Genomic DNA, 15510 nt, shown 5'->3' with positions numbered 1-15510 from the left:
GAACATCCAGTTTTAAAAAGAGTTTTTACTAGACTCTGTTAGTAATAAAATTGGAAATGTGGATGCTCTGTGGTTCTCACCTTGAAAGTACATTGCCATGTTGCCCAAATAGGCAAAAACATTTTTTTTTTTTTTTTTTTCAAAAACATTTTTTAATTACATAAAGGACATTGTCATTTCCTTTAGATAAATCCAGGAAAAAAACCTCAGCTTTATTTATTTATTTTTTTTTTTAAAGTTTTTTTTATTTATTTATTCATGATAGTCACAGAGAGAGAGAGAGAGAGAGAGAGAGGCAGAGACACAGGCAGAGGGAGAAGCAGGCTCCATGCACCGGGAGCCCGACGTGGGATCCGATCCCGGGTCTCCAGGATCGCGCCCTGGGCCAAAGGCAGGCGCCAAACCGCTGTGCCACCCAGGGATCCCTCAGCTTTAAAATAGTATAAATTTCTATGTAAACTAATATAAATGATGTTTATGAATTCAGGAGCTTTAAAAATATTTCTGATAGCTAGTGTTTATGACTGAGAATAGAATTTAACTTTGGATAGAAGGGATTTGGCACTTAGTTCTGTACCTGTTTTCTAAAATTATTAAAATTTCCTAGTGGTATGTTAGTGTTATAACTTAAGAGATTTATTTTCCTGAGGAACCAGCTTGATAATTTATGAATTAGTAGCTACTAATTTTTAATATAAAGACATACTATCCTTCTACCAGTGTTAGTATACTAAGTTTCCACTATGTGACAAGAGTTGTTTCAAGAAATAAGGATATTGTGATGTTAATACAAACAAAAATCCTGAAGAAACATAACTGGTGGAAAGAAATTTATTTTACACGTTGCAAGGCTCTATAGAAAGCATTTTATCAGTGTTCAAAAGCGTTTAAAAATTCAACAAAACTTTTTTCTCGTTTTGCTCATTTAATGGTTATTAATACTTTAAATAGAAACTACTATTTTTCAAAGGAAAATATAAGCAGCATAATTATTTTGAACACTATTTTTGCTTAAGCCTAAAACTTAGTTTCAGCGCTCCAATACAAAGTTTGTCAGTTGTTTTCTTCTGTATAATTTACTAATGTTTGTATTTGAATATGTTTTGACTTCTAAGATTCTTTGTAGAGATAAATCATTGTGCTGCTTTATAATTTCTTAATACAGTTAGCTTTTGCCAATTTAAAAGAATTAATGAATTATTTCATGAGTATATGACCTATATTATTCAGGATATTTAGAACATGGACTAATTTTTGCTCTCAAATCCCAGCTTTTCACTTTCCAGCTGTGTAACATCAGACAGGTCACTTAAATAGTTTCTTCATCTATAAAATGGGGATAACAACACCTACTTCACAGTGATGTTGTGAAGATTAAATGAAATAATATATATCAGCTATTTGTAACAATGCCTAGCATGTAGAAAAGACTGTAGAATTAGCTGTGATTTTGTCTTTTTCTCCTTGTGCTTGCTTCGGCAGCACATATACTAATCTTTTTCTCCTTAATGGAATGCAGGTATACAGGCATTTCTTTAAATTTAAGACTTACTTGAGTAAGTTATGCTCAAATGCTGACATTGATTTCCTGTCAGCAATTACTTTCTTTGATGTTATGCAGTTAGTATTCTTATATGCCTATGTAGAATTATACTTAAGGCTTAAATATTGTTTTTGTTTGTTTAAATTCTCAAAGAGTACATTGTTGATAATTTTTTTCTTTTTTTTTTTTAAGCTCTTGCCCTCTTAAACTTGCATGAAAAATATTGGGTATCCATATGTTATAAAAAAAAAGTTCAGGAAAAACATAGGCTGAAATAATGGTTAAATTTTCTAGTTATACAAGGTGGGGACTGGGTCGGGCAGAAATTCTTAAAAAGAACTTAACAGTAATCTTTGCTGGCTTGTTTAGAATAGAAAAATTATGAAATATTAATAATATTGATGAAGTTCATATATTAGAATCATAATATTAGCTTTTAATAAGCTTTTAAGATTTTAATTTTCAGTTGGAGCAGATAAAGTCTCAACTATAAAATTTTTAAGAATTTTTCTGGAAAATTACATAGTTTTAAGTCCTATTAGGATATTTTGTGGAAAGAAACTTGGAGTGTATTTTAAATATAATCTCTGTTCTCTAGGCAAAGATTCTTATGATCTACTATGGGAGATAAAATAAAACCAAAATACTTATATTTGTTAAAACATAAATAAGCATTAGTTATCTGCTGTAATAATAAATAAATGCATAAATGTTTAGTTTCTGAGGAAATGTTTCACTTTTCATTTAAAAGAATTTCTAAGTGGAGTGTATGAAGAAGAAAGCCAACATCATTTTAAAAATATTCCCCTCAACTTAATGATAAATTAATTGTCTTAACTTCTGGAGGTATTGTGTATTTGACCTGTGCTTGGAATCCAAATGTATATATTCAGGAATATAGTGGAATTTTATCATACTACAAACTTCCCTTGTTCTGAATCTATGTGTAAAATGGTTCCTTGTGGACCTTGTACAAAGAAGTTGATAGGAATAAAATAGCGGAAGGACCAGCTTCCTTTTATTTATAGCGTGGACCCCAAGAATATTTTGAATTACTGTCCCCATTTTATAAATGAGAACATTGGTCTCAGAGTCTGGAGTAAGAAACCTAATAAGTTCTAGACCGAGCACAATCAATAAGTTAATTTGTGATCTTGGATAAGTCACTGTTTTACTCTGGGATCTGAATCTTCTCATTTTCAGATACAATTCTGTTACTTACAACCTTTGCATTATAAGCCTAATGAGTAACATCTGACTTTTTGACTCTTTCTTTTTTCATTATGTTTTGCTGGTTTACAAATTTTTCTTTAGTTATTTCTTGGTAATATAAAGGCCAAGATGGATTCATAGACCCTGTATTTTAATTCTAAAATTTCTAATTTGCATATATCTGTACAGTTTAATAGTATCTCAACTTGTGATTTTCAATTTCATAAATATTTTTGAGGATTTACCATATACTTAGCTGTGAAAACAATGCAGTGACATGGAACACTAAGCCTGCTTTTCATAGTTTATGGCTTTACCTCTTTGGGCCTCAATTTCCTCAGTAAGAAAATTAAATTAGATAATCTGTAATGTCTGTTTTGACTTTAAAATGTGTTGATTCTTAGAAATGTAAGAAGACATAGATAGTGGTTTCTTTTTAAAAGATTTTATTTATTTACTTATTTATTTAGAGTGTGCATGCACGTGTGAGCAGGGGGAAGGGTAGAGGGAGAAGGAGAGAATCCCAAGCAGATTCCCTGCTGAGCATGGACCTCAATGCAGGCTCAATCCCATGACCCTGAGACCATGACCTGAGCCAAAAACAAAAGTTGGGCATTTAACCTACTGAGCCACCAGAGTGCCCCAGGAGACATAGATACAGTTTTTAAGGTTTGATCTATGCTTAATGGTAAGGGCCAGTGAGAAAGTTTCTTCTAGTAGATTAAATGGTATTTGTGAGAAATAAATTTTTTTAACACTGTATTTTATTTGATAGGGATGAATAGATTTTAATACAATAGAAAATAAAGCAAAACACCTCAGTAGCACAGATAAGTAGTTTTCGGACAAAGAGAACTTTTGGAAGAGGGTGGAGATTTCCATTTGTAATATGTGATCAGACGGGCAAGATTTGAAGAAAAGATAATGCCCCTTGCCTGGTAAGGAAGAAATGAGAATTTATGAGATCCTATCATTCTACAGTAGTGGAATACTTAGATCAGCTTTCTATGGTTAAGATCTACTTTTTTCTTCTTGGAACTTAAGTAGGAAAAAATTGAATAGCAAGTTTAAATTGCTTTATTGGCACAGCTCTATCTTTAACTGCACTTCCAAATGTTTCATCACCTCACTGTTACTATGCATGTTAACATTTAAAAATATATTCTTATAGTTTTCTAATTCATTGACACTACATGCTATATTAGCTTGTGCCCATCATTATTTAAAAACATTTCTATTTTTTAATAAATTTTATTTCATTGAGCTTACAAAAATGTCTCAGAATTTTTTTATTTTAAGCCTATGCTTAGAGTATGGTTGAAATTAGTACTATATTTTTCGTGTTCATATAGTTCCTACTCTTCATAATTTTTCTTTTTTTACAGATATTGATGATGCTCAAATACTTCCCCGCCCAACTAGAGTCAGACATTTTTCACAAAGTGAAGACACTGGAAATGAAGTTTTTGGTGCTTTGAATGAGGAGCAGCCATTGCCTCGAAGTAGCAGTACTTCTGACATCTTGGAACCATTCACTGTTGAACGAGCCAAAGGTGCAGTTCCTGTCATTGACAGTTCATCCCGTCATGCGCCAAGCTTGCAGAGTTCCACAGAGGCTTCTTCAATAACTAGATCCACTGAAAGCCACATCACTGATACTCACAGTAGAGAGTCTTCTCTGGAAGTTGGTGATAGCATATATGACCATCTTTGTCACTTAATAGATCCAGTAGAACTTGCAGATTCAGCTTTTGAACAAATCCAGTACATTGACCTTGAAGGAGATGACGATCTTCTTACCTCCTTGAAAGAATATTTTAAGGAAAACCAGGAAAATCATAGTAAAAATGAGTTAGGTAAAGATGCAGCTTCTGAGGAAGTAATTATTGCAGTAAATAGGGATGAACGATCATCTTTAGATAAATTAGAATATGTAGACCAGGAAAGTAAATCAGAAAATATCACCTCTTTTGTTGGGACTCCTGAAAACACTCAGTTTCAAAAAGAACCAGACTCAGCTGCCTTCGTGAGTAGTGTTGCGCCTAACCAGTTAGACAGTTTTATGAGAACCAAAACTTACGAAAAACCCGAGGAACTAAAAAATGATAAACAATCATCAGAACCTAGCTCAGGTAGCCCTTGTGATAAAGAAAAAAGGAAACACCTGTATAGACAAAGAGCCACAGAATTAGATGCCTGTGTAGATGTAACAGTAGTCGAAAAGGTTAAGGGTGTGCAAATTAATGAAAAAATCACTGTCCCACATGTTATGCATACCAAGAAAACTACACTAAAAACACCTGTTAACCATAGACTGCCTCCTGTTACAAACACTAGCAAACTTTCTCCAACTAAAAGGAGCTTGTCTGAAACAGTAACTCATAGAGCCAAAATCATGAAAATTACTACTAAAAAACGAAATACTGTTCATGTTACTTTTAGACCATCTACTGAATCAGTTCAGTTTTATAATCCTCTGGAAAACAAAGAGGCTCCATGGAAGATGAGACTGCGGAAGCTTGGTGGCTTCAGTAGTAGTAGTGGCAGTAGCACCAGCAGCGCCAGCAACCTCCATACCAGCTCAAATAGTTTTACAGAGTTAGTAAAACCTGGTGTGTACAGGCCTCTAGATACACTTGGTACAGCATCAGTAAGTAAAACAACTAAGGAATCTACAGAGATTCCCACCACTGTATTACAAAAAGAAGGAGTTGCAAGTAATCAGTTAGGTAGTCGTAGTACTCTTAGGTCATCAAGTCATGAGGCAGGACTACAGCAGGGCTCCCTGGGTGGCGTTTATAAAACTGTTGTACATGCTCTTTCGAAGCCGAAGGCAAATGTTTCCCCACAGAGGCAGAACAGAATGCCACCAGAGGCTCCACTGAGGGATCTGTACAGTCATGTAATGGGCTATTTTGGAAGGAAAGCTGCAGGTGAGCACTAACAGTGTGCAGAGCGCAAAAGGAGAAAGACAGCACCAGTTTGGCTTAATGCAACTGAAGCGAGCTATAAGCAATCAAAAAGCTTTGGGATGGTCACTGCTTTCTCTCTGTTTGGTTATGCATGCGCCTTTTCCCAGCTGTATTTTTCCCAGCATAAAATGTTTATTTAAATTACTAATTTCCCTTATAAGGCATTTAGTTAAACCTCTTTGCTGCTGAACAAGATAGGAAAGAGGAAGATACAGGAAAATTTTAATGACCTTTCAGAGGCTATCTAAATCAAATATTTTTCTGAGTATGTACTACATGAGCCGTGAAATTAAGTTTACTAAGTCGTTGGAATACTTTCCCCTGCCCCCTTATAGTTTATATTTAAAAGGGCACTGGCTATATCTAATTGAGTTCATTATTTTTATTGATGAGTTACATGCTTTTAGATATTTTCTTGGAATAAAATTACTTTGGCATTATGTAACATAATGGAAATCAAGGTCTGACAACCAGCATCAACATTTTTAGTTATCCTTGAAGGAGAAATTCTTTCTTAAATCTCAAAGTGGATTTAGTTACTTTTCAAAGAAGCCATTTCAAAATAAGCTGTAGGCTTTTTAGTTTTGCATTCATTTGTATAGAATGCAAGTCCTTAAAACACTTACCATACTTTTCTTTTTTCTGAGATTTTAGATGTACATAAAGGTTTCATGATAGCCAATCATGATTTAAATATGGAACCTCTATGGACAGATTACAGAAAGCAAGATTATGGTAACTCTCTTCTCTTATCTTGATTCAAATTTAAAATAACTTTACAGATATAGAAAATTAACTTTCAGCAGTAAGGTAGGTTTTGATTTTGTTTGTTTAACATGGTTTTGTTAGCATGATTAACAGAATGCTGTATAATGCATCTTGCATTGAGCCATTAATGCCACTTGAGGGCAGTATTTGACAGCTTAGCAAAGCCTGGCCAGTAATATAAAGATAATGGTATTTCACAGTGAACTCTTGACCAGTGTATTTTCTTGACCTGAAATGCTTTTTACTTCGTTAGGAGTATAAGCAATACTGGTTTTCTTTTAGTTGCAGAGAAATTAATTTTTCAACAGCATAATAGTGAAATAAATATTTATTTCTGTAAGTTTTTTCCCAAGGTTGAAACTTTGTTAATGTAGTCATAACAAAATCAAAATAACTTTTGTGGGTTTTCTTTTTACAGAAAAACCTTTGTGAAAATAAACCTCTTTTTTCTTAAAGCAGTAATGTTAGACTTTGTAGTGAATATAAATGATATTATGTCACAATTATGGATTTTTTTATTTATCTAAACTGAAATGCATTTATATCCCACTGAGATGTACATAGATTCAAGGGATAGATTCCTTGCAGATATTTTTTGAGAAGAATGGAATTCTAAGTTATTAAGGCTCGAAATAGAAGCATAGAGGCAGGAAGAAAGATAAATATACCAGTTTCTTTATAGGCAATATTAACCTAACTCCAACTAGTGCTTATCTATAAGCTTTCTTGCTGTTTAAGGTTATACTGAAGATTGACTAACATCTGCTTAGTTAAATAAAGTAAATATCAATTTACTAATTCTTAAAATTAAATCTACAGGGAGAGAAATTATTCGTAAATGCATGTTTGGCAAATAATTGATATGGCATAGGTGATTTGTTTTGGATTGCTTTTGTTTGTTTCAGATTAGGAAACGCAGTTAAGTCTTTTCTCACTATATATAGTTATTTATTTATTTTTAGTCAATAAAGAGGACATGAGCCCAAAACTGCCTCCTCTTAATAGTGATATTGGCAGCAGCAATGTTAATGTTCCTGATCTGATGGATGAGTTTATAGCAGAACGACTTCGAAGTGGTAATGCCTCAGTAAGTGTTGTTTTATTTCATTTATTTGGTTTAGCAAGGAGAGTAGAGAAACTAAAGGATACTTACTTTTGTGTGTATGTGTGTTTGTAAATTTTTATTCAAAATAATCTTCCGGGCAGCCCTGGTGGCTCAGTGGTTTAGTGCCGCCTTCAGCCCGGGGTAGGATCCTGGAGACGGGGGATCGAGTCCCACATCAGGCTTCTTATATGGAGCTTGCTTCTCCCTCTACCTGTGTCTCTGCCTCTCTCTCTCTCTGTCTGTCATGAATGAATAAATAAAATCTTTAAATAATAATAATAATAATTTCCTCTAAATTTAACCCTTTTTTGAATTAAGATTTTTAAATTATACTTTTATAATATTTTTTATTTAGAGACATAAAACAAATAGGCTTATAGTTTTGACCAGGGTAAAATATGAGAATACCTATTTGCTTACCTACTTAGATATAAGCCCCTACCTTCCTAGTCTTCCCTATGTTTTTCATATTTGCTCATAGGTTACCTTCTTACCCACTGCTGACCCTTAGCAAAAAAGATAACAATGGAGGTCTTCTGATCCAATTCCCATAAATTTGATAGCATAAATATTGATGTTTAATCATTGCAGCTAACTTCAGAATAGACTTTTAAAGTTATCTTTGTTTTACTAGAATTACAGCAAAATGAAAATAGAACAATTTTATCCCAATAATGCTTAATTGTTAAGGAAAGATAAATATATGTGGAATTGCTTTTTTTAAATAGTCATATTCCAATTGGATTTTTTTTAAGTGTTTTTTGAGACAGAGAGTAAGGGACAGGACATAGAGAATCTGAAGCAGGATCCCTGCTGACCATGGAGTCTGACATGGGCTCAATTCCAGGACCCTGAGATCATTATCTGAGCCAAAATCAAGTCAGATGCTCAAGCAACTGAGCCATGCAGGACGTCTCCATTGGGATTTGAACTTGTCTTTAGTGAATGTCTATAGCTCCATTACATTTCCCTTTTATTTTTAGTTTAGTTTTTTTTTTTCTTGAATGGGAAAAAATAATAGAATCATTATATATAATCATTATAGAGTAATCTCTTTGCTGTCATTTTTTCTCCCTCCACTAGCTCTTCTGTTTGCTGCTCATTTTTCCATTTGAATACTTTACTCTTTCTACTGTCCTTACTTCACTGCATGGATCCTTTTGAGGCTTAGAGTCTTAGGCCCAACACCATATGATAATTGGGTCTCTACTTTAGACAAACCAACAGTACTTCAGGTTATGGCTCCATGCAGTTACATAAATTGTTCAGTTAGTGTGTTTTCCCCCTCCTATGTTAGGCCCGAAGTCTGAACATTTATTTGATGATTGTCCTGGAAATTCAAGATTTCAGATGTTTAATGAGAATAAAATTTTTTTAATGGTAAGCTGTTTCTTGAATTTTTAGAGTATGACAAGAAGAGGAAGTAGTCCAGGCAGTCTTGAAATTCCCAAAGACCTCCCTGATATTCTAAATAAGCAAAACCAGATGCGCCCAATTGATGACCCAGGTGTGCCCTCAGAATGGACTTCTCCTGCCAGTGCAGGGAGCAGTGATCTTATCAGCTCAGATAGTCATTCGGATTCATTCAGCGCTTTCCAATATGATGGCCGAAAATTTGACAGCAAGTATCTTTTTCTGTTTGAGCAATATGTTTTTTTGTTGATTGTTTTCTGTTTGAAACTGACTTATGGATTATGTAACCATTAACTTTCTCTCTAACGTTATTTAGACAAGAGTTCCTACATATTTTGATTTCATTATTCAGTGAAATTCCAAAGGAAGTTTTAGGGAATTACTTCAAGTTTATTTTATTTCACCAAACTTAAAGCCCTTGAAAAACAAAAAAATCACTCTCATTTCCTAAAACAAATATTTTAAGACCATGTAGAAAGGAAAAATAAATTAGAGTGGACTGGACATTAGAATAAAGGACAGTCATGGTTATGAGTTGGTACTACTTCATGCACTTATATTTGGGAACCACTGTTAATAAGTTCAGTGCTTCAGTAGTATGTTCAGTACAGTTTTATTCAGTGTTCCATTACCCAGAGCCTCTCTTGAATAATCACTTCATGTTAAAAGACAGCATTGATATTATTTGGTGCTGTATCATTACCACATAGCTTTTCTGCTATAATTATGTATTCCGCATGCAGTGAAGACTACCAAAATTTAAACAAAAGAACATGAAAACCTTGGGAACTAAGTTAGTGAAGAGCTAAGAGATGCATTAGAGAAACATGTTTTCTGTTTTCATGGATTGTATACTACCCTGATCTCAGAATGGAATATATGATTTAAGACAAAAATGTCTTTTACCATACCAGATTATAAAGTTCTTCAAAAGCATACTACCAGCTCTGAGAAAACCTGGATAAGAATATTGATGATACATCATATGTGTCTGTTTTTTGTCCTTATTGTTGTTAGTAATAAACTGTGAGAACCTTTAAAAATTTGTTTCTCATTATAAACTTCCTACTGTTAACATTATTTGCATTTACCTGAGTGGTATGTAAATAGAATAGATTTAAGAGGAATGTTAATGTTTAATCATTTTGCTGAAGTAGCTGTGTTTCTTTTGTAAATATTTTTGTTTTGTATTTGAGACTTCTATGTCCTAGCATTTCTTCTTCCTTTAGATTTTGGCTTTGGAGCTGATACTGGGATTATATCTTCTGCTGATGTGGATTCAGGTTCTGGCCATCATCAGAGTGCTGAAGAGCAAGAAGTGGCTAGTCTAACTACACTTCAGATAGATTCTGAAACAAGCAGTCTTAATCAACAAGCTTTCTCTGCTGAAGTTGCAACGGTTACTGGTAAAGTTACTAAAGGGGAATATCTTCCTTAAGTGCATTTTTTAAGCCACCAAAGAATCTGTTTAAGATTTTATTTGATAGATTTTAAGTATTTCTTACTACAGTTTAAGCATTGTTTTTTTCATTCATCTTTATGTAACAATGGAGGAAAAAAAATACATTGATATAAGAGTTTCTTGACCTGGAGTCTACATGCTAAGTTTCAAGGGGCTAGGTGAATTAATATTGTATATAAAATTTTAAATATTTTTGCATCACTGCATTTCCTGCAGCAGTTTTTAAATCGATAAAACATAGTTGAGAAGTACTTCCTTCTTTTCATTGTCTTTCAGAGTTAGCCCAGATTTTTATAGATTTTTTTGGCAAAGTATTATAGAAACTGTAGAGAATACTGCCTAATAGAAGACCTATATATCAATATACTAATATTTTATATTTATACAGTAAGTTATGCTTTTCAGCAGGTTTTTAATGTGGTCAAATATATGATGGGTAGGATCCAAGAAATTCAGTCATGAAATGGAGGGTCACATTATTGCAAAGTTAGTGCAGTGACCAGAGGGATCCTGAGCAGCTAGTAACCCATAGTTTAGTGGTTCCACAGTGTGATCCAAAATTCACTTTGGTTTTCACTGTAACTTGATTCTCTTTGATGGGTGATTATCCATTCCCATTTAGAGATTAGTAGTTTGCATCCTGTGTTTGCAGAAACTTGTAAGACTGGACATGATTTCTGCATGTCTGAATTAGGCACATTTCCTCAGCCAAATCAAACAGATGAAATTTGACCAGTGGAATCTTTGATGGGCAGGAACCCATCCTTTGTTTTCACATTCTACCTCTTCTTTTCCACCTCTCTTCTCTTAGAGGATAAGTAAGAACTATAGCCTAACCCCTTGCAAAATAGGGGCTCAGTGGACAGGAGCCAATTGGGTGAGATCACAGTTCTGTTATTACAGAATTTAAATTACTCAAACAGAAATACTAGAGAAAATCTTATTTCATAATAAATACCTTTTATTGTAGCTGTTCTTAAAATAAATGTAGATGAGAATATACTCAGCATTACTAATTATCAGAGAATGTTGATAACCATGAGATACCGCTACACACATATTTAACTCAAGGTAAAAATACTGACAATACCAAGTATTGAAGAATGTGGAACAGTTGGAAATATCATAATATCAGTAATGGGAATACAGAATGGCAAGGTCACTGTGCCAAAATATGGCAGTATCTTTTAGAAGTAAACATGCATTTACCTCTTGACCATCACTAGGTATTTATTTATCTCAAGCAGCTGTATGTGAAAGTTCATGACAGTATTGTTCACGTAGCTAAAAATTGAGAACAACCCAGGTGTGTCTACCAACTAGTGATGAATAATCAAATTGTAATGGAGTCTTTCATTGAATATTTATTTATTGGAATGTACTCAACAAAATATATATTTTAGTATATGTAAAACCATAGCTGATTCTCAAAAACATACTAGATGAAAGAAGTCAAATACAAAAGACTACATACCATACTTTATTATTCCATGTAAAGGAAATTCTAGAGAATACAAAACTGTAGTGGTAAAGCAGATCAGTGCTTACTTGGGGCCAGGAGCCAGTGGAGGATCAACTGCAATTGGGCACAAGAAAGCTTTTAATGTTGATGGACAGTTCTCTATTTTGATTGTGTTATTGATTACTGGACTACGTACAAATTGCCAAATTAATGTAATAGTATACTTAAAATGATTGACTTAAAAGGGGTTTGTTTTCTACTGTAAAACAAATTTTAATACTATCAAAACTCTAAATTTTTGAACAGTGTAGAGAATTTAATGAACCTTGAAAAGGGTGGAATTTCAAAGTAGAAATAATAAAAAGGCTGAGAAGTTTTCTAACTGGTTTAGGGATCTACTGCGTAACCCTTCCAGGCTGTGAGTCCAAAAAATCCCACCAATATGTGTCTTTGTCTTAATCTGGGTACCAACTATTCTGAAGGAATGAAGAGTTTGTAAACATTATTTCTAGTAAACTACATGGGTTTCTTCTAGTTTCCTTAAAGCCCTCAGATTATTAATTAGACTATGATGTTTTCAAAAGACAGTAATAGGTAAAAGAAGTATGATCACTTTTTATTTCTCTTTAGTCGTCAAAAATGGAATTCTAGACAAAAATTCTAAAAATAAAACTTAATATTCAGAGAGAATTTGTTTTAGGGCTTTTGCCTCTATGATTTTTATTAAGTGATTGAACTTCTAAGAATTTTTAATGTATATGTAACCTATGTTTACCACACATAGTAACTATTTCTAAACTCTACTAGGAAATTTTATAAGGAATTGTAATCTTGATCACTGTCATTTGTATTGGTGTAGGGGTGTTTATCTAAAAAACTAAAGCAGTTCATGGATTGATTTCTATTTAAAAGACAAAATTCAGCAAAGCGTACAACTCTATATAATCAATATGCAAACTATTCAACACACCTTGATTATTTTCTCAAAGTATATTTGCATATATTCTTACATTGTTAACTTTTTTAAGAATAGCTGTGTTCTATCAAAGGGATGTTAATAGTTCTGAAATCTTTCATTTTCCTGTAATATTGTCAGAAACTATAACAGAAATTTAATATAGGAAATGAGAGCAAAAATTTAATGGATAGTCTCTGCACATGAATATCACCATAGCAATACTTTGATTTTAAAAATATATTCTTTAAGAAGAGAAAGCCTGTAAGTCAGCTGTTCTAGATGGTTATTAATAAAATTAAAGACAGTAATGATTCTAGAATACCAGATCTTAATAAAAATCACTTAAAGTTTTAATTCTGAAAAATGAATCAGATTTTTATGGATGAAGATAATACATGGAGATAAGAGAAATAGATTTGTTTTACAAAGCATTTGACTAAAACTGATGATTTTTTGGTCATATACTTAAAGTTTTTGATAAGTATTGAGATTATTTTCATTATGACCTCAGCAGTTTGTGTTTATGCTAAAGAATGGAATTCTTAAGTTTCTGAAGCTATCTTTTAACATAGGATTAGTTTCAGATGTACAACATAATGATTTGACAAAAGTTAATACAGTGTTACGATTTTCCTCATTCTGTACATTACATCCCCATGACTACTTACTTATTTTTTAACTAGAAGCTTTTACCTTTTTTTTTTTTTTTTTAAAGATTTTATTCATGGAGAGAGAGAGAGAGACAACGCAAGCAGTGGGGAGGGGCAGAGGGAGAAAGGCAGAGACTCCCTGCTGATCTGGGAGCCTGACTCAGGACCTGATCCCAGGACCCTGAGATCATGACCTGAGCCAAAGGTAGATATTTAACTGACTGAGGCACCCAGGTGATCCTAGTTTTTACTTGTTAATTCTCCTCCCATTCCATACTGCTCTCCCCTTTGGCATGGCAAACACCAGTCATTCTTTGTGTCTGTGAGTCTAGGTTTTATTTTGTTTCGGTTTTTAGATTCCAAATATAAATGAAATCATATGGTATTTGCCTCTTTCTCTAACTTACTTCACTTAACGTAATACCTTCAAGGTCCAGCCATGTTGTTTCAATTGGCAAGATTTCATTCTTTTTGTGACTGAGTAGTATTCCGTTGTATATAAAAACCATACCTTCTTTATCCATTCATCCGTTGATGGACACTTAGGTTGCTTCCATACCTTGGCTATTGTAAATAATGCTGCAGAGAACTATTTTTTTCTAAGATTTTATTTATTTATTCATGAGAGACACAGAGAGAGAGGCAGAGACACAGGCAGAGGGAGAAGCAGGCTCCATGCAGGGAGCCCGATGTGGGACCTGATCCCGGGTCCTCAGGATCACACCCCGGGCCAAAGGCGCCACTAAACTGCTGAGCCACCAGGGCTGCCCATGCAGAGAACTATTTGAATTAGTGTTTTGTTTTCTTTAGATAGATACCCAGCAGTAGAATTGCTAGACCATATGGTAGCTCTACTTTTAATTTTTTGAGGAACCTCTGTACAGTTTTCCAGAGTGGCTGCACCAAGTTACATTCCCACCAACAGTGCACAAAGGTTTCTTTCTCTCCACTTCCTTGCCAGTACTTGTTATTTTTTGGTCTTTCTGATTATAGTCATTTTGACAGGTGTAAGGTGATATCTTATTGTGGTTTTGATTTACATTTCGTTAATGTTTAGTGATATTGAGCATCTTTTCATTTCATTTCATTTCTGTTGACCATCTGTATGTCTTCTTTTCAAAAATATTCAGGGACACCTGGGTGGCTCAGTGGTTGAGCGTCTGCCTTCAGCTCAGGGCATGATCCCAGAGTCCTGGGATCAAGTCTTGCATCTAAATTTTATCTATTTATTCACGAGAGATGCAGAGAGAGAGAGAGAGACATAGGCCGAGGAAGAAGCAGGCTCCCTGTGCAGAGCCTGATATAAGACTCCATCCCAGCATCCCATGATCATGACCTGATCCAAAGGCAGATAGATGCTCAACCACTGAGTCACCCAGGCATCCTCCCCCCCCCCCCTTTTTTTTAGTCTTGTTGAATTTTTTGAGACTTGTTGTGTGACTTATATTTGATCTTTCTTGGAGGATGTTTCATGTGTACTTGAGAAGAATATGTATTCTGCTTTGGATGGATTGTATTGTGCATATCAATTAAGTCCATCTGGTCTAATGTATCATTTAGGGCTCATCCTTCTTTATTGATTTTCTGTTGAAAAGACATAATATTTTACTGGCTTAGTTAGTCCTAGTAGCACTCCCATACAACCACCACAAATGGTGGTTCACTGTAGTATTAGTTTATGCTATACGTAAATTAAATTATCAAAAATTCCTGCTATGTGCCAGACATTGTACTAGGCACTGGCGATAATACTTCAGTATGTAACACGACTACAATCCCTGTTCTCACAAAATATATGCACTAGTGAAGATATTTAAAACTATCTCCAAAACTAAAAGGTTTCAGGTCAGTGCAATATAAGTAGTATAATGGGGAGGTATGAGTGCAAATAGCAGAGACTACTTATTCACCCTGAATACTTATTCAACCTGGAAACATCAGCACTGGGTAGGCTTCTCTGGAAGA

General features: G+C 34.0%; 1 protein-coding gene across 15 annotated transcripts in view; it reads left to right on the top strand.

Annotated features, from left to right (window-relative positions):
• The window catches only part of RALGAPA1 (Ral GTPase activating protein catalytic subunit alpha 1), a 242119-nt gene that overhangs the window by 102355 nt on the left and 124254 nt on the right, over positions 1-15510 (top strand). For 7 of the 15 annotated variants that reach the window (XM_038544498.1, XM_038544497.1, XM_038544501.1 and 4 more), the window contains 5 exons: positions 4141-5688; positions 6382-6462; positions 7458-7582; positions 9005-9221; positions 10243-10419. In XM_038544498.1, the coding sequence (XP_038400426.1) occupies positions 4141-5688; positions 6382-6462; positions 7458-7582; positions 9005-9221; positions 10243-10419 (2148 nt within the window). The remainder of the gene's footprint in view (positions 1-4140; positions 5689-6381; positions 6463-7457; positions 7583-9004; positions 9222-10242; positions 10420-15510) is intronic. The other 8 variants (XM_038544509.1, XM_038544508.1, XM_038544510.1 and 5 more) reach the window with 3 other exon arrangements.

The sequence above is a fragment of the Canis lupus genome, chromosome 8 (genome assembly GCF_011100685.1).
Source record: "Canis lupus familiaris isolate Mischka breed German Shepherd chromosome 8, alternate assembly UU_Cfam_GSD_1.0, whole genome shotgun sequence".
Taxonomy (NCBI): Eukaryota; Metazoa; Chordata; class Mammalia; order Carnivora; family Canidae; genus Canis; species Canis lupus.
This window is presented reverse-complemented; position numbering and strand designations above follow the sequence as displayed.